The 27,422-nt window shown below is 43.9% G+C and overlaps 1 protein-coding gene across 1 annotated transcript; it reads left to right on the forward strand.

Moving 5' to 3' along the window:
• Window positions 1-15,641: 15,641 nt before the first annotated feature.
• Window positions 15,642-27,422, forward strand: RBM11 (RNA binding motif protein 11). Its single transcript, XM_054047199.1, has 5 exons — window positions 15,642-16,062; window positions 20,099-20,261; window positions 22,934-23,012; window positions 24,851-24,944; window positions 26,831-27,422. The coding sequence occupies exons 1-5, from the start codon at window positions 15,961-15,963 to the stop codon at window positions 27,161-27,163; spliced, it is 771 nt and encodes a 256-aa protein (XP_053903174.1). The 5' UTR covers window positions 15,642-15,960; the 3' UTR covers window positions 27,164-27,422.

Raw genomic sequence — 27,422 nt, forward strand, 5'->3', positions numbered from 1 at the left:
TTATACATCTGGTGGTCTGCAGAGTGTGGAAATAGAAGATGCTGGGATGGGCAAAAGCAACTTACAGCAAAAACACATTTTGGCTATAAAATCATTCCGCTGTAAGGACTAGAAAGAAAGCCATTGTATTCCTAGGGATTGATTTGACCTTGTGATTTTCTTAAGGATTCTCCCTCTAATCTTAACCCACAGAGAGAGTGGGGAATATTTTATAGAAGACAGAACTGGTAGTCAGAACTCTTGACTTGTATTTCTGATTCAGTCACTGGTTTGCTGTGTTACTGAGAGTCAGGCATATCACTTAACTTCAATGTGTGCCAGTTTCCCCAGATGTAAAATAGAACAATACCTACATCTTCACAGAGGTGTTGTGAAACTTAGTCAATTATTACCCCTTTACACTTCCCTGTTGGAAAACCCACAGGAGTAGAAAAAGGCTAACAAATCTGAGTGATGTTTTCCTTGCAAAGATTCCTTCACAATTGTTCCTTTGGGTAGGAGATGTGGTTTCATGATGTTCTTTCCAGAACAATATATGAGACCAATTCCTCATGGACTAGCGAGAGACCAGAAGCTGGCTTTGTGTTCCTGGATTGTCAGAAGGTGTTTTGAGTCCCAGGCTGGCAGTACCACCTAGTGGAGATACTCTGGACAGTGTTGCCCAACGGTGAGAGTCAGTAACTGCTTGCAGCCATGTTGCCCGATGATGAGTCAGTAGACGGGGTAGGAAAACTGAGGTCCTCCCTGCTCCACCGGATTCCAACCCAGGGCCCAATGAAACAATATGTCAAAGTATGCGGCCTAGGGAGTGGGCGCCTGCTCCCTGGGCTAATTCCTACCCTGGTATCAGTTCCTTTGCTGGTGCCACTGGGTAATTTCTGAGCTCCCCTTGAAGTCCTCCCTGGGCATGGTCTGGAGGGTTTCCCACCCTTTGTTGAGGCTTGTCATTGCAGTCCTCTGGGGTCGAAGGGCCTGTGGTAGCTTGGCACTGGGACCTAGTCCTGGCCACGTGGGGCCTCAGCTTTTCGGCAGAAGCTTGTACCACACAACTCCTCTCCTGTTCAGTACGCCAAGACTGAGCTGGGCTGCTCCCTTTTGACCTCCTCTTCCATTGTGAGCATGCCCAGCAGTGTGGGTGGGCCGGGATTTCTGGGCCCAGAGCTGCTCCTTACCCCTTCCTTTCCCAGTGTGGGGATTGTACAACTTATCACAGACTACCTCCACTCTTCAAAGGGTGACTCCAACAGAGCTATGCTGTCCACATTTCTACAGCTGGTAACTGCCCCTGTGGGCTCCTTTAAGGCTGCATTACATTTTTACTTTGAGCTCTGCTGGTGGTAAAGTGGAGAGGGGGATGGAGTAATAGGACTATTCACATGAGGAAAGTTTTGCAGAATCAAACCTTTATTTCATTAGTCTAAATATGAACAAGACTAACAGGAGCTTCCCACAAAAGTTGTTTTCAAAACTGAAAATGTTTGACTACTTGTTGTAGCTTCACTCATTCTCCATCTATTTTTGCATGGCACCGAAAGTCAGGTTGATGTGTGCACATATTCACACCAGTTTTTAAAATATGCATCTTGTTCTATGCAATGTGCATCTACCTGTGGATGTTCATATCCTAGATTACATACATGGACATGATACAGAAAGTTTTGAAAATAACCTCAAATTTCTAACAATGTAGAGACTGAATCTTTTTTACTGGAGTCCTTTATTTCTGACAGGTCTACATATGAACTCACATAACCACTATAATCCATTACTGTGTCTCAGCTATTATTTTTTCCATTCCTTCCCCATCCTTAACCTTTGTTTGGTGCAAATAGGTTATTTTAAGTATGTTTCAAATTATTGACAAGTAAGATGATAATATAATTACAATTCTGTTAAACCACATGATGTATTTACACATTCAATCTTTTGAAGCATTAGGTTCTGCAAAAATTGCTATCTGCAAAGACTGATATTCTCCGATCACTTCATTCCAGTTGATTCTCCTTTATATTCCAATATTTTGTCATATAAATAATGGTGAAATAAATATATGCTCAAAAAACTTACTAAACAGCTTAGTAGAAATGCACGACATTTACAAGAAACACTTAATGTAATAGTAGCATTACATACCATCATGTAGGACATGCGCTTTCAGAAGTAATCTGCAATCTCTTGTCTAGGGAGCCAGCAGGAATTATGCATTATAGGATTGATCTAAAGCCTACCTTAGTCATTGGAAAGACTATAGGACAAGGGTCGGCAACCTTTCAGAAGTGGTGTACCAAGTCTTCATTTATTCACTGTAATTTAAGGTTTCGTGTGCCAGTAATACATTTTAACATTTTAGAAGGTCTCTTTCTTTAAGACTATATTATATAACTAAACTATTGTTGTATGTAAAGTAAATAAGGTTTTTAAAATGTTTAAGAAGCTTAATTTAAAATTAAATTAAAATGCAGAACTTATCAGTTTAGTGTGATGCTTGCCCTTGCTTTTCTTTGCTGAGTTTTCCAATGTCTGGCACGTATTCGGATACTTTGAGCTGCACAGAGGCTTCTGAGTGATCAGTTGTTAACCGGCTCCGAGAGGGAAGAGGACAGATTTCATGTGTGAAAATACTTGTTCACACAGGTATGTGGATCCAAACGCTGAAAGCATTGCAAACGCAATTTTCTTCAAAGAGTTAAATTTCACTGGCAGGAACATCCATGATCTCTCTCGGTAGCTTCAAGTGCATTCCACAGATCTACAAACTTTGATGTCCACAATTCTGAGCTTTAACTGAATGAGCTGCATTTCGAAATCTTCAACACCCATCCACTGAAATACAGACAAATCCAAGTCGCTTTCGTTGAACTTTTCAGGTTTAATTAGAAAAGAAAGCATTGGGCCAAATTGCTGGAAATCTTGAAATCTGACAGAAAATTCTGATTCCAGTTCTTGCATGTACATTCCAATCTCATCGACACTGACAGTGCAACGTGTTGGTAGCTCTTTTATGTGTTGGAAGTAGCAGAAAGTAGAAGTTTGAATACCCCGAGAAAAAACTGCTAGTTTTACAACAAATGCCTTCCAGGCTTCATAAAGATTCAGAACCGTTTGCCCTGCACCCTGGAGTCAGAGGTTGAGTTTGTTTAGGTGAGTGGTGATGTCAGTTAGAAACATGAGCTTACACAGCCATTTATCATCATCCAGTTTGGGGTAGTTTTGTCCTTTTTCCGACAAAAAGGCCTTGATTGCATCAAAACAGTTTACAAAGCTCACCATAACCTTGCCACGACTTAGCCACCGAATGTTGCTGTGATGTGGAATGTCGTTATAAGCACTGTCCATCTCTTCTAGCAGTACTTGAAACTGTCTGTGAGTCAAAGCAGAGCAAGCAACAAGGAAATTCACAATTCACACCACTGTATTCGTCACATTATTGTTAGCCAAATGGGCTCGTTTCCCCCTGGAGCTGCCCAATTACCCCAAGGAGGCACGGGAGTCGAGAAGACGGCTTCAAGTTCTTTATTGATCAGTCAGCTGAGCGGGTGTCCCCCTCGACTCATGCCAGAGGGAGGAACACACCTTACAAGCACAACTGGGCTTCTTTTATACAGAGAGACAAACAACTTACCGTGTCTAAATTCTGCTAACCTATGCATTGTTTAAATTCAGTTCTAGTAGTAATCAGGATACATCTGTTTAGCTTCCCGTCCTTCACATTCCTTTCCCAGGGTCCGTCCAACCCCCTCCCCTTTGCCATATATCTTCTATACATCCTGTATACGTGCAGCTTCATGCATGGGAAACGACAGTGAGAACTGAGATAAGCATCTTTACTGGGATAACAAGCAGAAGCCGAGATAAACATGTTTTTCGGTTTTTGGGCCTAACAAGATTCCCCCCCTAAAAAGCATTTTGAGAGCCTTATGGCCCCCAATCCTCAGCCTTCACCGGCTGGTATAGGGCCATCATTTGTTGGTGTATAATTTGATTAGCCATTCGTCGGACTAATGCAACTACACAGGGAGCTAAGCAAGCTAGGGTTAATAGGGTTGTAATAAAGAGTACAAAGAGAAGAAGGCCTTCTCGGAGCCATCCCAGTTGCGGTAACCAGGACGTGAACCAGTCCATATTCCACCCGCCCCATGTTTGGTCCAGGACATGGGCTAGCTTCCTCATTTCTTTTGTTAGCTGTTTTACCGCCTTTCCATTATCATCTATTTGTAAACAGCAATTAGATTCGTTTAATTTTGCACAAATTCCCCCTTCTTCTGCCAGCAAATAATCAAGAACTAGATGGTGCTGGTAGAGCACATTCCTCATCTGAGTGGACTGATCGGCCAAAAGATCAAGAGCTGCAGCCGTCTGATTAGTTATTATTTCTAAGATGGCTTGCAGCCTAATTATCCGATTCAAGTTGTAAATGGGCTTCCTTGCCCCTGAGATCCACTCATTAGGATTCCATGTAGCTGGACCATAATGTTTTATAATTCTCTCAGGGGGCCACTCCTGAGCCCCCCATGTTTGGGAGCTTCCGGCGGTCAGGGTGGAATCCACGAACCGCCTTTCTCTAATTAAACCTTAATTCCCAATTTATTTCCCTGCATCTGGGGTAATAGAAAGAACAAGGGTCTTATATATCCAACATAACATATCCCAGACCAATTTGGAGGCAATCTTCAGTAGGCATAGGACCCGCAGATCCAATAATGGCCCTTTAGAGCCCAGGTTCCATTAGCAAAGGGGCCATCCCAGGTTTCCTCATTCTCATCGTCCTCTAGATGGTCAAAATATAAAGGATTACCTGGCCCTAAAGGTCCCCCCACCATTCCATCAGCTGAACTGCAATAATCACATCTCCATGCCCCAGCTCCTGCTTTCCAGACACAATCGCAGCCCCATTTTGGCTGATTGGTGCTAGACCAGAATTGTTTAAAACCCCATACTCGAGTTCCATTCTGATTCTGCCATGCCCATTTGAAACCACCGTACCCCGTGGTCCTTGCTAGTGGTATTGTCTACCTGGCAACTCGTGAATAGGGCGTCAAAGAACCCATCCTGTCCTACCGCCCTGCAACCTTCGGCCGTAGGGTAGTATTGTTTGGAGCATTTCACCCAACTATTATTGGTGAGCCTCACATGGGTCTGGTTCCATTGCCCCTGATATTTAGAACAGTCATACAGATGACAATAAGGGTCCCAGCAATCAAACCCTGGGGATAGAGTCCAATCATACTTGCTTTCTCCCAAGTACACTCCCTCCCGCCTTGTCCAATTAAGGCAGAGAATACCCTTTCCAGAAGAATACAGTTGCCAGGGGCTACTATCCTCAGTCCAAACCCCCGTTCCATCGTGGACTATACTCAAATTGCTGAGCCACCATTTGGGCTGTACCGGCTGGGCTACCCAAGGCCATTCATTTAATTCCTCTGGGCCTCCGCATACCCAACAGTTACTGAGGTTAATGGATTTTGCTATTGTCTCCCCCCTAGCTGTAAAAACCTATTTTCCCAACCATAATAGTGGTGGAAGCACATAAACAAAAATATTAACAATAATTTCATTATTTTTTTCTAAACAGTCCCTTTAGTCCGTCTAAGTACTGATACTCCCAGGTGGAGTCTTCACCTGTGCCACCCCGGGCATCCGGAGCCGGGGCGGGCAGAGGGCTGGTGTCCTCTTCCGCTAGTTCAGTCTCCGGGTTAGGGTTCAGAAACCACTTTACCTGTGTATGGTGTGCCCATTTGTCACTCCCAAGAACTTTGACTGCAGCTTGGCTGATGAGCGAGACAGTGTGCGGGCCGTCCCACCGTGGTGTTAGGGGGTCACGCTTCCACTTCTTGACGAGGACCTGATCACCGATCTGGAACGGGTACATGGGCTGGTCCAAGGGAAGGGCCTGAAAAGGCACTGCGTCAATGCAGCTGTAACAAAACAGATTGCAACCCAGAGACCTGTTTCCATAAGGAGTCCTTCCCCATTTCCCAGTTTACATCCTCCCGGAACCCCGGGATAATGGTGAAAGCTTAAGACCCTTACGTGGGGCCCTTTGAATGCGGGTAAGGGCGAGTGGTAACGCATCAAGCCACTTTAAACTAGACTCTGTGCATAGTTTAGTGAGGGTATCCTTGAGAGTTCTATTCATTCTTTCCACCTGTCCCGAGCTTTGCGGCCTCCAGGGTGTATGCAACTTCCATTGTATACCGAGTGCCTGGGACACCTGCTGCAAGACTTCAATACAGTCATGAGTGGGGCTGGTCTCATAGGAAACCCAAGGGTCAGGCAATAGGGTAGCTAGGTTGAGGGAGCTAACTGTCCTAGAGGTTAAGTTAGGGGCTAGCAAGGGCCCTACCTCATATCTGGTATGTTGACTGGGATTTAGATGCTTTTCCCCAGCGCCTGTCCCCAGTATTTGAGGCATCCCGTGGGGAACCACAACCTCAGTGTCCCCCCCAGGGTAAACTTTTCAGCCTCCTGTACAAGGATAGCGGTTGCTGCAACGGCCCATAAGCAGGCAGGCCACCCCTTGGCGACAGGGTCCAAGACCTTCGAATAGTATCCAATGGGTCGCCAGGTTGGTCCTGACCTTTGGCACAGGACTCCAGCTGCCACTCCTCCTCTTTCATGAACGTATAGGGTGAATGGCTTCCGGGAATCTGGGAGGGCTAGAGCAGGAGGCTGAACCAAGCCTTCTTTAAGCTCTCGAAATGCTTTTTCCATTTCCCCGGTCCATTTCCAGTGGAGCAGACCTTCTTTAGTCAAAGACTCATATAGTGGTCTGGCTTTTCCCCCATAGTCAGGGATCCAGAGTCGACAGAAGCCAGTCAGTCCCAGAAATGCCCTTAGTTCTCGGGGGTTCCGGGGCTGAGGGCTGTTAAGTATAACCTGGATTCTTTCTTTGCCCAAACTGCGACTTCCTTGGCAGAGGTGGTATCCAAGGAAGGTGACCTGCTGCTTAACCAACTGAGCTTTTTCCTTTGATACTTTATATCCCTGTACCCCAAGGGGATTGAGGAGCTCTACAGTTTGCTCCTTGCAGACTGTCTCTGTTTCAGTATTTAAGAGCAGATCATCGCAGTACTGAACTATGTTACATGCAGGATGGTTAGCCAGGAATGGGGCCAGGTCCCTTTTTAGCTGGCTGCCAAAAATCTCTGGTGCACAGGTGAGTCCTTGTGGGACAACGGTCCAAAGGTATTGAGCCCTGTAATGGGTGTCCGGATCCTCCCATTCAAAGGCAAACAGTCTCTGCTATTAACTTGTTAATTTGTCTTAGGTCCTGGACCAACCGATACTGCCCATTAGGCTTAGGCACCCCCATTATTGGAGTATTGTATGGGGACGTGTCTTCCTTTAACCACCTGCACTGCAAAAACTTTTGAATCAGGGGTTTTAACCCGATCCGAGTGGTTAGCTTAAGGGGGTATTGTCGAATTCAGACTGGGCTGCTTCCCTCCTTAAGGGAAATATGCACTGGTGTAGCATTCCTGGCTCGCGCCACGCCTCCTTCCTCCGCCCAGACCTTGGGATTTACACCCCCCTCCCAGCAGCTGGCTTCCAGGGAGTGATCTCTAGCATTTATGAGAGCCATCTGGTAATTAGAGGCTTGTTGCTTAGGGATTCTGACTTCCATTGTCCCGTTATCGAATGAGATCTCCGCCTGTAATTTAGTGAGGATATCTCGTCCGAGCAGCGCTATGGGGCAGGAGGAACTGCAAACAAACTGATGGGAAATTTGACGGTCCCCTATTTTTACTAGGAGAGGCAAAGTTTTTTCCAAAGCTATAGTTTGTCCCTCTATCCCCTGGACTATGGCACGTCCCCGAGCTCTATCTCGGGGAGCCTTATTAAGGGGGAGCAAACTAAGAGTGGCCCCAGTATCAATAAGGGCTTCAATTGGGCGGCCCTCCACTTTAATTTTTACTGTGGGATCCAGGCTGGCAGCTTGTGCTGTCAGGAGGGGCCGCTGGGTTCCCCGACCCCCCCCCCTATGGGGAAGACTCCTCCCCTGAACATCCTGTACTGTTGTAGAGGATGGGAAGGGACGGGGTTTTATCTTTACGTTCCTTTCCCATGGCCTGTCACCGGGGGCATTCATTCTTCCAGTGCCCCTCTTTCCTACAGATAGCGCACTGATTTCGACCCAGGCGGGGGCCCCGCCCCTACCCCGGTGGCCCTGGCCGTCCCTTAACTTTGTCCCCCCTTTCTTCATATCCTTTCCTTTGGGCCATGGCTAAAACACGGGCCCCTTTCTTCCGAGAACGGGGGCTTCTGTTGCTTCCAATTATATGGATCACTAGTGGTAAAGGGAACATATACCATAGTGAGATTACCCTCAGGGGCTACAGTTTCCTGCAGTGGACACAAATAATTCTGTTGTAGGGGCCCTTGGAATACCGGGCCACCCTTGCTCCTGGTGTGGTTAGACACCGGGGAGCTTAGAGAGATCGGAGGGGGCTCCCGTTTGGAAAAGTCCTGGTCGCTTGGCTCACCCCTTTCAGTTGAGCCATTATCCTCAGAGGAGGGGGTGGGGATTTCAATTGAGGATACCGGAGCCAGGAGGCCGGGATACAAAGGGGGAGAGGGCATAGGATCAGGGGCAGAGGGAATCACAGCCCGCAGACAAGATTTCTTAACAGGGAAACAGGGTTTCCTAACAGGGGCACGGGCCATTAAGGTTTTAATAGTTTGTGATCTACATTTTTGCAACCATGGGGGATGATTGGCCACAAGGTCCTGCCAAATATCTATATAGGGATATTGGTCCCAATGCCCATCCCAGATCACAATGCTATGTACTGCTTGTACAACCCCTGGTTTGAGCGTCCCGCCCTCGGGCCATTCCACCCCAAATGTCATCCATTCAAGAGTACAGAATTTTACAAGCTTGTCTTTACATAATACAATTCCATAATTAGCCTGGCATCTAAACGCCTTCCAGTTATGCAGCATACATCCCAGGGATGTCCAGGAGAAGGTGCTTTGTCCGGCCCCATTATGCTTTACCCAGAGTTTTCCGAGACAGAGATATCAAGAGGGGGAAGAGGTATAGATCTAGTTCTAACTCAGATATCCGCTGGGTCACGAGGTTCGGCTGACCCCCCTTGCAATCAAGATATCCTGGTCATCGGGTTTCCCCTTGCAGGAGTCTTGGGGCGGCTGAAGTCAGCTTAAGCCTCAGACCTGTCAGCAGCACTCATTCATCTTTCACACAGATCCTTTAATCAGTTACAATCTCGGTTTCCAACACACCATTAAGAGGAGAAACAAGATTACCCCCCCCCACAAACAAGAGTAATCCCTGAGGTTGCTCCAAGTCCCAATAATTGTTAAAAATGGCCCATGGACTTGTGGAGTTAGTTACGTTACTCATTGGCCGTTATTTGATTACCCTTTAACCAAAAACACAACAACAAGACATTTACAAAGCTACAATAATGTTAACATACCTTCCTGTATACAGGCTGCCTAGGGGATTTCCACTGTCCAACCCACACCTCGGGGGCGTTATTCCTCAAACCCAGGAGGTAAACGCACTTACCGCCCGAAGTGGCCGCGTCCGGCAGTCAGACTTCCCCTCCTTCTGAAGCCGTCTTGCTTCCGTGTCCTTCAGAGTTCTCTTTAGAGAGGACGCAGCCGCCCCAGCCGATTGTGACGATCCGAGGCCCGAGCAAAGCAACAGCTCGAGGTGGCCACTCCTCGGAATCGCCCTCGGCCGTCGGTCAGTGCCCTCTACAGGGAGAGAAGTCCCGGCGGAGTCGCCATTTGTTAGCCAAATGGGCTCGTTTCCCCCTGGAGCTGCCCAATTACCCCAAGGAGGCACGGGAGTCGAGAAGACGGCTTCAAGTTCTTTATTGATCAGTCAGCTGAGCGGGTGTCCCCCTCGACTCATGCCAGAGGGAGGAACACACCTTACAAGCACAACTGGGCTTCTTTTATACAGAGAGACAAACAACTTACCGTGTCTAAATTCTGCTAACCTATGCATTGTTTAAATTCAGTTCTAGTAGTAATCAGGATACATCTGTTTAGCTTCCCGTCCTTCACATTCCTTTCCCAGGGTCCGTCCAACCCCCTCCCCTTTGCCATATATCTTCTATACATCCTGTATACGTGCAGCTTCATGCATGGGAAACGACAGTGAGAACTGAGATAAGCATCTTTACTGGGATAACAAGCAGAAGCCGAGATAAACATGTTTTTCGGTTTTTGGGCCTAACATTATTAAGCTCTGAATTAGAAATTTTAGCACACATGTTTTCTTGATGGATGATACAGTGAAATTTCACTGTAGGGCGGCCAATTTGATCTTCAAGTAACTTTACAAATCCTTTCTGTTTTCCGACCATGGCAGGAGCACCATCCGTTGTCACACAAAATATTTTTCTGATGTCAACTCCTCATTCCTCAAAATGGTTTACAAAACTTTCTACTATATCTTCCCTCTTTGTTGTGTCATACAGGGGTTTTAGGCAACAAAGTTCCTCTTTGATTTCATCGGAAGCACAATATCTTCCAACAACTGCCAAAAGTGGAACATCATTTATATCCACACACTCATCCACTGCAACGCTAAACACTGCTGTGTCTTTTAATGCAGTTGTCTGCTTTTCCTTAATTTTTTTTTTTTTTTTTTTTTTTTTGCCATTTCGCTTACGGAGCTCTCAACTGTTCTGGCAGAGACAGGCAGTTCTTTTATTCTAGATATGATCGTATCTTTATTTGGCAAATCATTGAACAAAATCTCTGAACTGCTGAGAAAAACTTCTTTTATATATTCCCCATCTGTAAATGGCTTTCTGTTTTTCACAATGCACTGTGCAATCTTGTAACTTCCTTCTGTAGCTTGATTTTTACTCACACTTAAGCTTTTAAAAACACTGCTTTGCTTCTCATATCCTGCTACTGCCTTTTTGATCGATTCAGGCTTGTCTGCTTCACAAACAGCACGGTCCTTCTTTTGAATAAATCCAAATGTGTTTGTCCAAGAAGGCTGAAAAGAACGGACATCTAACTTTGCTGTCTTAGAAGCTGCCATTTTGTCAAATGTTCCCCTCAACTCTCAGTGGAAAAAAAAATGGTGACAGAGGGCACGCACAAGGTCAAATGCAGATGTGGTCTGATATAAGCAGCAAACCAGGACTTTAAAATATCCCAGTGGCCTGGAACAATTTTTAAGATGAGGGTGCTGAGCTACACCCCCTCTTGCCCATCTGCATCCCTCACTGCTCCAGGCTGGGGCCAGTGGGCCACAGCTCGGGGCAGCTGCAGAGCATTGGGCCCAGGCCAGGAGCAGAGCGCCAGGCCCAGGTTAGGAGCAAAGCCCTGGGCTGGATGTCAGTACCTCAGGCTGACAGTGGGCTGAGCAGGGTTGGAAGCCCGGACACCCAGCTGGTAGGGAGCCGGTGGCTGGAACCCCAGACTGACAGCGAGGTGAGCAGGGCCGGCGGCTGGTATCCCAGGCCAGCAGCTGAGTGGGGCCGGTGGCAGGGACCCCGGCTGGCAGGAGGATGACGGGCGGAACCCCAGACCGGCAGCAGGTTGAGCCACTCAGCCCGCTGCCGGTCTGGGGTTCCATCGCCGGTTCCTGCCAGCCGGGGTCCAGGCCGTCGGCCCCGCTTAGCCCGCTGCTGGCCTGGGGTTCCGTTCATCCAGGCAGGCAGCAGGGCTGAGCAGGGTCGGCGGCCAGGACGCCGGCTGGCAGCAGAGTGCCACTAAAAATCAGCTCGCGTGTCGCCTTTCAATCCCTGCTCTAGGACATACCAAGGTACAATCCAGGCTAATGAGCAGCTGTGTCACCTGTGCCCTGCAACTTGTGTGCCTTACACTGTCTTCCTGAAGTGGCTTCCATCTAGGTTGCTCATAGCCTCCAACGTGCGAGCTACACCCTGAATACTGCAACCTGCCAGACATATCTGGGTTACACTCTAGCTCTCATCAGCTTTAGTTATATTGCAGGGTGACCCCAATACACCCTCAGTCTTAGATTTACCCCAGAAATGTATGCCCTGTATTGCCCAGCCCTGTCCTGGACAATACAAGCTATATTAGATCCACTATTCTTTAAAAGGAATAATATGCACACAACTTGCCTCCCCAAATGGAATTTATCAGAATTCCAATTTAAACACACTGGATTAAGTAAAACACAACAAGTTTATTAACTACAAAGAGAGAGATTTTAAATAAGTACAAATAACGAGGCATAAAAGTTAGAAATGTTTACAAGAAAAATAAAGATAAAATGCTACTTGTACCTAGATTAACAAACTATGTTAAATTCAAAGCAAAGTTTTCTCATCACATGTTTTCAGCAGTCTTACTGACCAAACTTCCTAGGTCAGGACCATTCTGCTCTCCCACCCCCATCCAACGGCTGTTTCCTTCGTCTCTTCAGGTGCTGTAAATTGATGGGCACAGAGACAGAGAACAGTGGGATGCCCTGCGGTGTTTGTCCCTCTTTTTTATAGTTTCAGTCCCCCTCTTGAAAAACATTGCCAGCTGAGTTTCAGGAGACAGTGTCCATACTGAAGGATGATCCCTGCTGCTTTTCTTTTTGAACTTCCTTTGTTTTGCTTCCTACTTCATTACTCTGATTATTGCTTAAATGCAAACTAAGCAAAGCACACATTCCTTTGAGAGAGACCTATCTGCTAACCTCAGTTTGGAACATGTGTTAATAACACCATACAATGTAATCTTATAATTTCATATACTATATCGCCAAGTATTTTATCAGGACTATACTGATCAGCAAGTTATGAGTTTTCAAGGCATGCTTTGTACAAAGATTACAAAAGTGTGTAGGGTGTGAATACATTCTGTCACAAACTCACATTGACTTTCAAAGTTCACCTCTACCCCGATATAATGCGACCCAATATAACACGGTAAAGCAGTGCTCTGGGGGGGCGGGGCTGCGCACTCCGGCGGATCAAAGCAAGTTTGATATAACGCAGTTTCACCTATAACGTGGTAAGATTTTTTGGCTTCCGAGGACAGCGTTATATCAGGGTAGAGGTGTACTTGGATCAAGACCCTCAAGAAGACTCAAGCTAGTGCACCTTGCTAGCATATAAACTAGGCATCAGTGAAAAACACTAGTGCAAATTTCAAAGCTAAGCCAAACCCCCTGCTTCTCAGAACCACTGAATATTTGGGTATTTTAACCATTAATAAACAGGGCAAAGCAGAAGTACTTATAAAACTATCAGAGTAAGATTTTTTATCACTTAGATCATTTCAGGAAATGTGCTATTTTGTTAAACAACACTAGGGTTACCATATTTCAGCAAGAAAAAAAGAGGACGGGAGGAGCCCCGCCCTAGCCCCGCCCCTGCCCCTCCCACTTCCCGCCCCCCCAGAACCCCCAACCCTCCCCCCGTTCCTTGTCCCCTGACTGCCCCCTCCTGGGACCCCTGCCCCTAACTGCCCCCCAGGACTCCACTCCCTATCTAAGCCTCCCTGCCTCTTGTCCCCTGACTGCCCCAACCCTTATCCACACCCCCACCCCCAGACAGACCCCTGGGACTCCCACGCCCCATCCAACCACTCCCCACCCCCTCCCCAGAACTCCCAACCCATCTAAACCCCTCTGCTCCCTGTCCCCTGACTGCTCCGATCCATCTCCCCACCCCTGCCACCTGACAGCCCCCCCCAGAACTCCCAAACACCCCCCCCGCTCCTTGTCCCCTGACTGCCCCCTCCTGGGACCCCTGCTCCTAACTGCCCTCCAGAACCCCACCCCCTACCTAAGACTCCCTGTTCCTTGTCCCCTAACTGCCCCCTCCTAAGACCCCCCCCCAACTGCCCCCCAGGACCCTACCCCCTACCTGTACCCTGACTGCCCAAAACTTTCTCCACTCCCCCCAAAAAGCCCCCCCCGTTTCTTGACTGCCCCCTCCAGAACCTCCCTGTCCCTTCTCCTGCCCCCCTTACCCTGCTGCTCAGAACAGAGTGTTGGGCTCTGTGCAGCCGAGCCGGACACGTGGCTGAGCTCCCCAGCACAACAAAACCCGGTCTGGCCCTGCACAACAAAACCCGGTCTGGCCCTGCACAGTGCTGCTGGACTGGGCTGCAAGGGAGCTGCCTGCTCAGAATGCAGGGCGGATCCGGCTCCTCTACAGCTGCTCCTGAGTCCAGCCCGGGACTTCCCTGCAGCCCTCCCAGCCGCTCGCTCTGCTAATCCCGGACATTGTGAGTGCTTTACAAATTCCCCCCGGACGCTATTTTTAGCACACAAAAGGAGGACATGTCCGGGTAAATCCGGACGAATGGTAACCCTAAACAACACTGAAGCAACATAAAGGTAAATGTACATATTTATTTGATTTAAGCAATATCTGTATATCCTAAAATAGACAGTTCGAATGCAACCATCATGCCAACTTCAGCTATACCACTGATCTCATGACACTTACTAGGTACCACTTGTTTCAGAGTAACAGCCGTGTTAGTCTGTATCCGCAAAAAGAAGAACAGGAGTACTTGTGGCACCTTAGAGACTAACAAATTTATTAGAGCATAAGCTTTCGTGGACTACAGCCCACTTCTTCGGATGCATATGCTCTAATAAATTTGTTAGTCTCTAAGGTGCCACAAGTACTCCTGTTCTTCTTTTTAGGTACCACTTGCAATATTTCAAATTTAATTACAGGTCTGACGCATCTTATGTGCATTTAACATGCGCGAATTCAGCTTTACACGGTTGGCAAAAAAAAAAAAAAAAAACTATTTAAATACTGTGACTGTAGGGTGGGCAATTCCAAACACCATTACACTCAATGTAATTTTGACTATACATGGTTTTCACTTTACGCGCTGACCCCGGAACGTAACCCCAGCATAAGATGAGACAGACCTGTAAACACAGAAATCTCAAATCAAACACTTTTCTTCTTTAGAATTGTATTATAATGCTTTGTTATTATATTGCTGACTGAGATCATTAATATGATTTCATGTATGGACTGGAAGAATGGGGCTCCTCTCAATATCTGCAATTACCAACCCTATGACAACAACTGTAATATCTAGTTGAGCCACATGATGGCAAGTGGAACACAAACTGACTTTATTTTTTTCATTTTCAGGGGGTGCTCACACAGGGCTGCAGTACTAAGGCCACCAAGTAAAAGACAACTAATGCAACTTGATGACAAGCGTATTCAAAAGTAACAAGTCCCTGGGCACCACTTGCTTCATCTAGTGAAGCTAAGCCTGTGATTTCCCCACAGGTGCCACCACTTCTGCAGCAGGACGAGGGGAGGGGTCTCAGGCTGCCTGTGGCCCAGAGACGATAGCCGGTTTTGGTTGCATGTATTCCTGGGATATAACACACCACATCATCTTTAATTCCTGGCGACTCCAGCACAAGCCTAGCGGGGACTGCGCACCGCAGCGGGGCGGGGAGCGCCCGGCCCAGGGTCAGACTCCGGGGCCGGGGCCTTTGCACAGGCGCTGAGCGCTGCGGCGGATCGGGGTCTGTCCGCGCACGTCACGGCCAGCGGGGGGGTCGGCGCCCGGCTACCGCGGCTGCCCGGTGACGTCAGACGTCCCTGCGCTGGGCGGGGCCGGGAGCCGTTGTACGTGCGACTGGCGGGCGGGGCGGTTGGCCTAGAGGCGGCGCAGGGGGAGAGAGGCTGTGACGGTGGTTCCCGTTTCCATTGTCTCACAGCCCTCCCCATCAGGAGGCGGGGTTGGAAAGAGCGAAGCTCCGCCCCCTCGCGCGCTGCCCGCATGAGGGTTGCTAGGGCCGCCGAGCCCGAAAACGCAGCCTTCTGGATGCCACAGGGCGCGGAACTCGTCTCCTAGCAACCTCAGTAAAGCACCCCGCCTGTCTGTCGCGCTGCTGAGACGGGTGGCCGGTGCTTTACGGACGGTCGTGCGTGTTCACTCCCTCTTCCCCCCGCCCCGTGCCGGCGCTGATGGAGCGCTGGCGCTGACTGACTGACGCCCTGCTGGGCCGCCATGTCCGCACCGGGGCGGGCGGGGGAGTCGGACCGGACCCTGTTCGTAGGGAACCTGGAGAGCCGCGTGCGGGAGGAGATTCTCTACGAGCTCTTCCTGCAGGTGCCGGCCGGGGGCGTGGCCTAGCAAGGGGCGGGCAAGTGGAATGAGTGGGCAGCTGGGGGCGGGGCCTGGGAAGGGGGTGGGGTCAAAGAGGTAGAATGAGGGGTGGGACTTGGAATGCGGGCACATGGCCTGGGGGCGGGGGTGGAGTCTGGATGAGGCAGGTGGTCTGTGGAGTGTGGGGGCGGGGCCTGGTAGGAGCGAGGCAGGTGCAATGTGGGGGCCTGGCCCAGGAGCGGGGCCTATCCTGGGAGGTGGGAGGTGAGGGGGGTCTTGGTGGACCGGAAGGGCCCCTGGGTGGGGCAGGTTGGGGTGTCTCTGTGATGGGGCTTGGAGAGGGGGTTTGGGGGAGGGGGCTGCAGTCAGTACAGGAGCTGCCCTTGTGTTGTGTGGTGTTGCAGGGCTCCCACCTGCATCCAACGGAGCAGGTTGAAGAAGTCACTCCCCCCGTACAGGGTCCGTGTCCTCCTGTTCTAGCCCCGAAGCTGGGGCTGAGGGTGCTGGCTCCCTTAGCTCTCTGCCTCGTGTCCATGAGGAAGGTGGCCACTCTGTCCCGTTGTCTATACTGGTATTCTCAGCTTCCAACATTCAAAAATTGTAAATCTGGCCCCCAAATCATGGGACTTCAATAAACTTTTTGTTTCTTTATTTGCTTTCTGGGTTTTGAATCATTTGGGTCATGTTTTCCAGCATTTCTCTGTACCAGAAAAGGTTAGAAAGGTACAAAACCAGAAAAAGTTACGAGAAAGCTAAGATTCTCATGTAATCACCTGACTTCAGAAACTGGGACATTAAGAAGAACTACTATTGCAAGACACACTGAATTTGTAGGAGTTGGTAACAATAGTCCTTTGCTTGCTTCTGGGTCCTTGGACATACTTAGGTTACCCCGATCTGTAGGAACTAGTACAGGGAGGAGAGGCATGTGATCCATTCACAGTGAAAAACATGTTGCCTAAATTTTTTCTCTCAAATGTTTTCGGTGCTTGTGTATGCAAATGCACTAAATCCCTGCCAGTTACCTTTTAAATGTTGAGGTAGGGATCAGTTTCTGTGCTATCTGTGTGTGTGTGAGCGCACGCACATGTGTGTGCATGTGTATAGTGTTCACATCAGAAATTCACTGGCATCAGGGTTCCCCTCACTGACAATAAACAGGCCAATTATAGAAAAAAGCATCACAGCCTAGACTTTTTCTTATTTTAGGAGGTTCGACCCTTTGTTATTGTCTCTGCCACTTCATAATCCTTGAATTAGCTTTTTCCAGAGATAGAGGTGAAAAAAAGCATCCATCTCATCTCCCCTTAGCAGCCGTTCTGTTGTCGCTTCCTACGTTTAAACCATGTTGTACTACTCATGATCCCTAGTGAGACAGTCCATCATGCTCTCCCAGTGGGATAAAAATAGGATTACACTCCCAACATGAAATCCTTCACCCAGAAATGAATCTTGTGCATGAGCTACCCTGGTCATCTGATCCTGGCTAACAATGTATATCTATTTAGCCGTAGCTTCTGTCATACACCTCCTCAAGAGTCCAAGCAAGTCTTTTCTTTTTCCTTATTCTCCTTCTCTCTTCCCCCATACATGCTCCTTTACTCTTATTTTTATTGTGGCTGGATGTGTTCCACTGCCGTGCTGTCCTCCTCCCCTCTCTCATGGAGACTGTAGAATTCAGTATGGTAGCACCTCATAGTCCAAAAACACTCGTAAGGCTTTAGTTCCTAAACCTGTTTTCCTGTATCATAGTGTTTTCTCTTACCACATTAAATAGAAAAAACAGTTATAAAATTTATTCTCTTTTCATTTTTATAACTATTCATTTATGTAACTTTGCTCAGCACAAAATTATTTTTTATTTATAAACAGGAAGATCTACGTATAAAAGATTGATCATCAGAGCACATGGTTTGTTACTACTAGTTCTTGAAGAACCAGATAATCTGCATTAGACAAATCCTGAGCAGCAGACTGGATACTTGTAGGAAACTTGCAGATTAGGAAAAAAAATTGCTTCAAGATTCGAACAACTCTGGAAAAAATAAAGCAGAATTGCAAAAGTTGGTGGCTGAGTTGCCATTACTTTGAAATGTGCCTTCCTTTAAAAAACAATACTTCAAGATGTTTGAAGATGCAAGATCACCTTTCTGAAGACTCCCTGCACAGGATAGCCTGGGCTGAATCTTCTGCCTATCTCGATCAGCATTCTGTTGCAATAGAATTAGAAAAAAATATGGTACATTATTTTTGTTCCTTCATATTTACCTTCATCTTTTGTATTCTCCATTTTTTTCTGAAAAAAATCATTTTTAAACTTTATTTTCAGAAGAAGTGTGTGCAGTCATCTTATTTAATCTAGTCCCAATTCATAGATAGCTGGCAACAGTGCATTGCAATCAGATTACATTAATCAAGAATCCCTAATGTCCTTAATGAGGATTCTTAATGTCTTCAGTGTGATAATATGGAGTGGGTAACATAACTGTCAGCTCAGCACCATGAATCAAAAGGATCAGTTCCCTAGACAGACAAATTCTGATTTTGCTTTTTGCTAATGATCATCTAAAATCCTGAGTATGACATTAAGTAGAAATACAGAAAACCTAAGATTGATTTTATTTTCCTTTGTGCTCTAGTGTTCTCCATTTAGCATATACTTGAAAATATAAGCCTCTGGCAGTTTGTGCAGGAAGAACAGGTGTACAATTGCTGAAAAGCCAAGCATACAGAATGCTACCTGGCCTAAAGTAGTACATGATTTTTGAGGGTTTTTTTGGCTCTTACCTGAAACTTCATTTCATCATCATTACTTCCAATAAGTAAGCCACTCATTTAAGACCAAAAGTCCAATAGCTGTACAACAGTAATTTGAACATCTAGTTAGTTGCTTCATGACCCCACTTAGTGAACTGAACAGCAATTTGACCAACCCAAGACAGCAATGGGGTGACATACTTGTTCCCCCTACAAATGAGCCAACTATAGTATGACCACTCTTAAGCATTCCTGGCCTGTGGTAGGAGGGCTCCTCTTCCTATTTCCTCTCACTCTGCCAAATCAACATTTTAGAAGTGGAGCATATCTCAGGAGGAAATGCTGATTCAGTGACTAAAATACTAGTTCATTCTTCTCTTTTGCACTGAAGGCTGATTGTCTTGGATGCCGTATTATGAAAACTACTACTTATTTGAAATTCAGGAATCAGCATTTCTTGAAGCATGATCACTTTGAACTTGGTTCTTCTAAAAAAAAATGCTTACCCAGTACTGAAATGGTTCAAGTGGCACAGAGATGGATCCCTTCTCTGTGGAGACATGTGGGCCTAATGCTTAATATAAGCTACAATTTATCCCTAATGGTTGTCAGTGCCCCTTGTTTTTCTGTGTTACATATTTGTAATGACAGGTGGGCAATGTTTGAGTGAAAACTGATTTGATTGTTTTTTTGTATTGTTTCAATTACAGATAACAGTGGCGCTACCTGCCCAAGTTTGCTATTCCTACCACAGTTTTTTTTTAAGTAGCTGATCAAAACTGAATAATGCTACTTGTTACCTGAACTTATGCAAGCTGCAACATAGATGGAGACCTAGTTATATGTAGCTGGTATTACTCACTATTTGAATTGCACTAGCAGCACCCAAAGGTTCCTATCAGGATTGTGCTAGCTGGTGTTCAGACATAAGACAGTTTCTGCCACAAATAATGTATAATTTAAAAAGATAAAGAGAAAAAGTGTGAGTGGGGTGATCAGGACCAATGATAACCACACATTAATTAGATGTTTTGTTACCTTCAAACACATGCACAGCTGACTTTTACTTGCAAGAGCCCCAGGTCTGGAGCTATATGGATTCAGTCAGTAAAGAATGACGTGCATAGTCAAAATGATGTAGGGAATCTTAAATATCACATGCTTGCATTTTGTGTAGGTCTGACCATTGCTAAATATTCATGAATGAAATAAACATTCAAAACAGAATGAAAAGCTATTCTCTGCTAAGGATTTATGAGAAAATAATTTAAGTTTCTTGCAGGCTGGACCATTAACCAATGTGACCATATGTAAGGACAAAGAAGGAAAACCCAAGTCTTTTGGATTTGTCTGCTTTAAGCACACAGAATCAGTGCCTTATGCTATAGCTTTGCTGAATGGAATCCGTTTATATGGAAGACCAATTAAAGTACAGTATCGATTTGGTAGGTTTAGTAATTCCAAAACTATTGAATTAGCAACTTTAGTTTTCCTTCAATGTGAAATTCTGGCTCTGCTCTGTCATTGTAGAATGGATTTAGCAGCTGTGTGACATGCAAATTCGTGATTTACTGTAGTCTTTTTGAGAGGTGGGTCACAAGTGAACAAAGCACAATCTGTTCTCTTAGGAAGAAATACTTTGTCCATATTCATATAGCAAGATCAAATATTTGTGTTTTTAAGTTTAATAAGAAAGGAAGGCCAGGGGATTCAGAACATAACTTGTAAGGTATCAGAGAGAATACAGTGACGACAACAAGATGGCAAAAAATTCTGATCACACCAATGTAAATTTGGAGACAGTAGAGTCACTCTGAATTTACACCAGTGTAACTGAAAGTAGAACTTGGCTGAGAATGTTTACAGTAGAATATTTTATCACATGTTTGCTTGCCAAGTTTTTTTTCTGAGGCAGAAAAGGGATGTGTGGACTGCTAGCATATGCTTGTTTTTACTTTTTTTTTTTTTAAATGGAAAATATGTGGTTAAAAGGGTACTGTCAAACACAGAATTAAAATTTGAACCCAATTTAAGAAAATAAAACCCAAACTTTTATAAACTTGTGACTAGTAGATTCCACTAACATATATGAAAATAATTTCAGTTCAAACAATTACAAAACAAATAAGAATTTCCCTGCAGTGTTTGCAACCCAAACATTGCAGTATTAACTTGGGCATCCTGTTGACACTACAGCCTACACTGCTCCTTACCATTGGTGTGTTACAGCGATAAAGTTTGCTAATGTAGATGCAGTCTCTGCTAGCCATTTATTAATACAGAATCTAAAATATAAAGGTATTGTACACAGTAAAATCATTTATTACTTAATTCTGTCGGATACAATTAACTGTGAATGGAAAGTCAGTCTGTCATAAATGATAGAAAATAAACTTGACATTCAAATGGTCAAATTTAATAATCTGAAGAGAGAATGCACTAAGATAGATAGGTAAGTGCTTTCAAAAATAGAAAATGATAATTTTCCTTTAATATCACAGTAAAATATAACCATTTATATATGTGATATACAATTATAATGTATTATTAATTATCTTTATATCTCAGTAATGGCCTGCCAGATTAAACAACAACAAAAATGTGCTGAAGTACTGTACTAGATGTACTAGGTGTGATTTCTCCTTCCTACCCTCTTCCCATATTTTTTCATCGGTGCATGGGTAAACTTGGATTGGTCCCAATGAAGTTTGCCATTGACTTCAGTGAGGTCAGGATTTGGTCTCCATGTCCCTCGAGTCTCAGTCAGAGAACTATCCCAATGATGAATTAAGAATGGCATTTCAGATTGTACCTTTTTTAAGATGAACACTTTCCAGCAGTTTACTTCCAAAATTAATCAATCCATGAAAATTTGTCTCAGAGAATGTCCTCCATATGCTATATTTCTTTCTAGAAAACTCAAAATCTGTCACTGAGTCATTTTCTGAGTGAGTCACCAAAAAGAAACATCCAACACAGTCCACTTTAAGAGCACAGTGTCCAGGCTCTTTAGTACTACAGTTAAACTATTCTGAAAGCTGTGGTGAAGTTGACTGTAAATTAAACAAAAATATTTGTTTAGCCTCAGAAAGAGCACAGGAAAGAGAAAATAAACAATTGGCAAAAAGAAAGCGGAATACTAGTTAGAGAAATCTAATTTTCAAGCTACTAAGAGTATTTACAAAAAGTGAAGAGAAGAAAAAAGGATTCTTAATTGTTGAAAGTCTCCTTTTAAGTCAAATCCTTAATATTATTTAAACATTGTGGGATTATGTAAATATACTATGGTAATAATTTGTGTTGTGTACTAAATATAAGCTATAGGATTTCTAGTCTGTTCTATTGGCATAGGGTAACATTTTCCAAAAGTGCTTGAGTGTTTTAGGAGGTTAAGTCCCATTGATTTTCAATAAGGCTAGGTCTACACTACAGCGGGGGGTCGACCTAAGATACGCAACTTCAGCTACTTGAATAGCGTAGCTGAAGTTGCGTATTTTAGGTCGACTTACCTGGCTGTGAGGACAGCGGCAAGTCGACCGCTGCCGCGCCGCCGTCAACTCCGCTGCTGCCTCTTGCCACAGTGGATTTCCGGAGTCGACGGCAGAGTGATCAGGGATCAATTTTATCGCGTCTTCATTAGACGCGATAAGTCGATCCCCAGTAGACCGATTGCTACCCGTCGATCCGGCGGGTAGTGAAGACGTGCCCTGTGATTTAGGCTTCTAAGTGCCTATGTCTCTTTTGAAAAGGGACTTAGGCTCCTGAGTCTCTTAGCCACTTTTGAAACTTACCCACGAGTTAAGGAAATACCTTCTACAACAAAGTGGGCCAGGTTCTGCTTTCAGTTATACCACTGTTAAATCAGAAGTAACTCCACTGTAATAAGTGGAGCCACATGAACGTTCAGCAAATGTTTTCATGTGATCACAATCAGGCTCTGGAATTTTAATCTGCTGTAGAATGGTGTCTTACATCTACAAGTGCTTTGCTATAAAAAAAAAAACCAACTTTATGTCTCCCACAACTGATTTAGGACTGTTTCTTTATTTTTAACAAGTTAAGGTAATAGTCTTCATATAAAACAGAATAAATGTTACCATTTTTATTTTGTTTACAGGGAGTTCCCACTCACCAGAGTTAAACAGCCCTAGCCAAGGTTTTGAGAACTGGGTTGACATATATTCACCAACGTATAGGTAATGGAGAACATTTGTGAAAATATTGCAAGGTGTTCAAGATATTACATTATTTTAAATTTAATTTAATACTTAATTGAAATCTGCCTAATGGGATAATGCAATCAATGGGTGAGGAGAAAAAGGAGTTGAAATAGCTTTCACCAAAAAAAACCCCCACCACATGTATTTTTAAAGTACTGCGGGCTCAAGCCTATTTACATTGTGGTACGTGGAAACAGCATTAGGCCTTTATAGAAGTAAAGCAAGAGACACTTTAATACCAAGGATCCTTTTACAAGTATTTCAAGGAAACAAATACCTAATATAGTAAATTTCACCCTGTAAAATGATGGTCATGGTATATTATTTTTGGCCCCACACATACAGTTTATGTTGCTGTGCCTGAGTTTGATGGTACATGGAATTCTCAGTCTCTCTGATTATGTGCCAAACCCAGAATGAATCATAGAATATCAGGGTTGGAAGGGACCTCAGGAGGTCATCTAGTCCAACCCCCTGCTCAAAGCAGGACCAATCCCCGGACAGATTTTTGCCCCAAATCCCTAAATGGCCCCCTCAAGGATTGCGCTCACAATCCTGGGTTTAGCAGGCCAATGCTCAAACCACTGAGCTGTCCCTCTGCCCTAATGGTTCTACAGTAGAACCTCAGAGTTACGAATACCAGAGTTATGAACTGACCAGTCAACCACACACCTCATTTGGAATCGAAAGTACACAATCAGGCAGCAGCGGAGACCAAAAAAACCCCCAAAAAAGTACAGTACAGTGTTAAACGTAAACTACTAAAAAAAAGGGAAAGCCCCATCTTTCTTCTCCATAGTAAAGTTTCAAAGCTGTATTAAGTCAATGTTCAGTTGTAAACTTTTGAAAGAACAACCATAATGTTTTGTTCTGAGTTATGAACATTTCAAAATTACAAACAGCCTCCATTCTGAGGTGTTTGTTAACTCTGAGGTTCTACTGTATTATATTGGGGGTGGAGGTCTTTTGGTGTGAAACATCTTTTATTTTAAAAGTTGTAACCCATACTAGAATCTGAGATCAGTGTGTACATACCACATATACAAACAGTTGTAGTGTATTTTGACTCCATCCCTGCTAGCTGGTCAAGCTGTTGGGGACCATGTTACCTCTGCCTAGTCACAGGTCAGCAAGCTTGGTTTTTAGACCAGTGTGGTTTGGCCTGGATCCTATTATTTTAAACATTTGGGTGATTAGAATGGATACTATGTCAATCCAAAATGACCGGACAGAATGAATTTTACATGCCTCGTTTCTGCCAGAAGAAAGTATAAATGTTGTAAAATTATTTCAGAGCATTTTTTCCTACAAAAAAACCTCTAGAACTACATTTTTTAGAAAAAAAAGTCAGTGATAATAGAAATAATTTTAAAACTCCATCAAGTTTGTATGCATGTACAAATGCCATAAGAATACAAAAACATAAATCATCATAATGGAGCTTACCCCTGAAAACCAGCCTAGATCTTCAACACTTCTGTTTAAAACTCTGGGAGAACTATTAAGGGAAATTAAGCTCTCAGGGCTTGATACAGTGTCATTTAGAGTCTATGTAAGTCTTTCCATGGACTTCAGTTGACTTTGGGAACAGGCCTTCGGGAACAGGCCTTCGCTGAATCCTCTCTTCTAGTTCCTTTAGTTGACACAATTTTGTCATGGAGCTTCAGCTCTTAAAATAGAAGTTCATTCAGCTTTTAACATATCATCCATCCAGTCAGCTGCATGTGATATCCCAAAATTCAAATAATTGATTTTTTTAAAAAAGGGAATCTTTGACAAGAGACAACTTCACGTATTTATGCTTGTTTTCACAGGAATCAAGAGCCTTATGGCAGTCCTCCATTTCCCATTACTCCTTTTCCAATGAACAATAGTTTACCTCAGGAATATTCAGTCTTTCAAAAGATGGTAAGTTTGCATAAATGTTACAAATCTGGTTAATAGTTGTTCCTTCCATTAAAGCAAAATGACTTGTGTGAAATGAAAGACAACAGAATTAATGTATTAAAGAGTATATTATCTGAATTCCTAGTCACCATGTCCAAATAATGGAGGTATATCTGTATAGTAGTTACAAATTCTTAGCATACCAGGGAGTATAAAAATCGGATATTTTGTTTTCTGACATGGTGCTTGTGTAACACATTAATATGGAAGCTGATCAGAATTTGAGTGTCTGGCTACCAGTCCAAAATTTTAATCCTACTCTGACATTGGCTCCCTCAAATTGAGGGAGCCCCATTCTTCTGAAAAATAAGGTTGCTTATTGTGGTGCCTGGATATGGATTTTAGTGCTCAACTTTAGGCAGCAAACATTGTGGGTTGGATTCTGTGTTGCCCTGTGGTCCAATTAGGCTGCCAATATTAAAGACAGTAGATCTTTTAAACTAGGGAATACTTATAGTGCTTCTCTAGATGAGACAGGAGGTGTACTGAAAGTATAGCTAGGAGAGTGTGGCTGAAACATGACTGCAGTCCAGCTGCCACAACGGCCCCAGGCATAAACTGGAGATACCTTGAGATGCCCTAACTTAGTCAAAGGCCAAAGTTAGAATTTGGGAAGGCACAAAGATGACATAAAACCACTTTTCTGCTCCAAGCCCTTTCCCCCAGCATATGCATGCACACACACACATTTATAATTTGTATTGCCATCCTTGTTCCTGCTTATCTAGAGTAGAGACTCTGACGCATCGAGTCTAACATTTGCTTTAATTTTCCTGTCTGTAAAATGGAGATATTAAAGTATCCTACAAAGGTATAGAATTACTTAATATTTTTATAGCTCTTTGAAGATGGAAAAGCGTTATATAAGGTAATAACTTATAGTTGTAAAATGGTGCTAACATTTTCATTATAGATGCAGTGGTGCATGCAAAATTAAGCTTTGTCTTGTTGGAACTTAGTCTAATATGTAGGACTATCAATTTATCGCAGTTAACTTAAGCGATTAACACAAAACAAATTAACTAGATTAAAAAATAGGCGCGATTAATCACAGTTTTAATCATACTGTTAAACAATAGAATACCAATTTAAATTTATTATAAATATTTTTGGATATTTTTCTACATTTTCAAATATATTGATTTCAGTTACAACACAGACTACAAATGGTATGGTGCTCACTTTATATTATTATTTTTTATTACAAAATTTGCAATGTAAGAAAGAAACAAAAGAAATTGTATTTTTCATTTCACCTCATACAAGTACTATAGTGTAATCTCTTTATCATGAAAGTGCAACTTACAAATGTAGAATTTATTTTACATAACTGCACTCAAAACCTAAATAAGGTTAGAGCCTACCAGTCCATTCAGTCCTACTTCTTGTTCAGCCTATCGCTAAGAGAAACAAGTTTGTTTACATTTATGGGAGATAATGCTGCCTGCTTCTTATTTACAATGTCACCTAAAAGTGAGACCAGGCATTCACATGGCATTGTTGTAGCCAGTGTTGCAAGGTATTTACGTGCCAGATATGCTAAACGTTAGTGTGCCTCTTACTGCAATCTACAAGTCAAAGCATGGTCTTTTTAAACCTTTTATACAGTGCAAATATTTGTAATAAAAATAATATAACCTGAACACTGTATACTTCATATTCTGTGTAGTAATTTAAATAAATATATTTGAAAATTTAGAAAAATATCCAAAATATTTATAATAAATTTAAATTGGTATTCTATTGTTTAACAGTGCAGTTAAAACTGTGATATTTTTTAATCTCTCAATTAATTGTGATTTTTTTAGTTGTTTGACAGCCCTAATAACTGAGTTTTGTTTTTTCAGATGAGCCATTTTTTAACACAGCAGTATGCTGTTTACAGTCCAATGGAACAGCAGCTTCCTTACTATCAGATGACTCCACCACCATCTTCAGTTTTTCCCATGCCACCCTATATGAATCCTGTTGAGGATTTTAAAGCTGGGCAAAGCTCTTTTGAGTGGGTTCCTCCACAACTGAGCGACTGTGAATCATATCTGGCTAATGAAAATGCTTGTAAAAGAAAAAGAGAGCAGCAAACTAGTGATAGTGACAGTAGCATGGAAAATGACAGAAAAAAACAAAGAGAACACGGCCAAAAATACCGTAAGTGTAAGATCAAGAAAAAAAGGCACTAATATTGTGTGACTGAGTTCACAGTTTTTTTTAATTGCGCTTTTATTTGTTTTTTTTATTTGAGAGTGAGCATCTCTCATTTTTGCACTTTACTAAAATGGACCCACAAGATTCATGACTATTATTTTTGAAATGTTATATGTATAAAGTATCCTGACATTGCAGTTAATCTTATCATATTTGGAGGAAGAAATCCTTCTAAAAAAGGTATAGGAAAAGTATTGTAAAAGTTGAACTTTTCCTAATAAAGGAAAAAAGCAC

Source organism: Malaclemys terrapin, chromosome 1 (assembly GCF_027887155.1).
Source record: "Malaclemys terrapin pileata isolate rMalTer1 chromosome 1, rMalTer1.hap1, whole genome shotgun sequence".
Lineage (NCBI taxonomy): Eukaryota > Metazoa > Chordata > Testudines > Emydidae > Malaclemys > Malaclemys terrapin.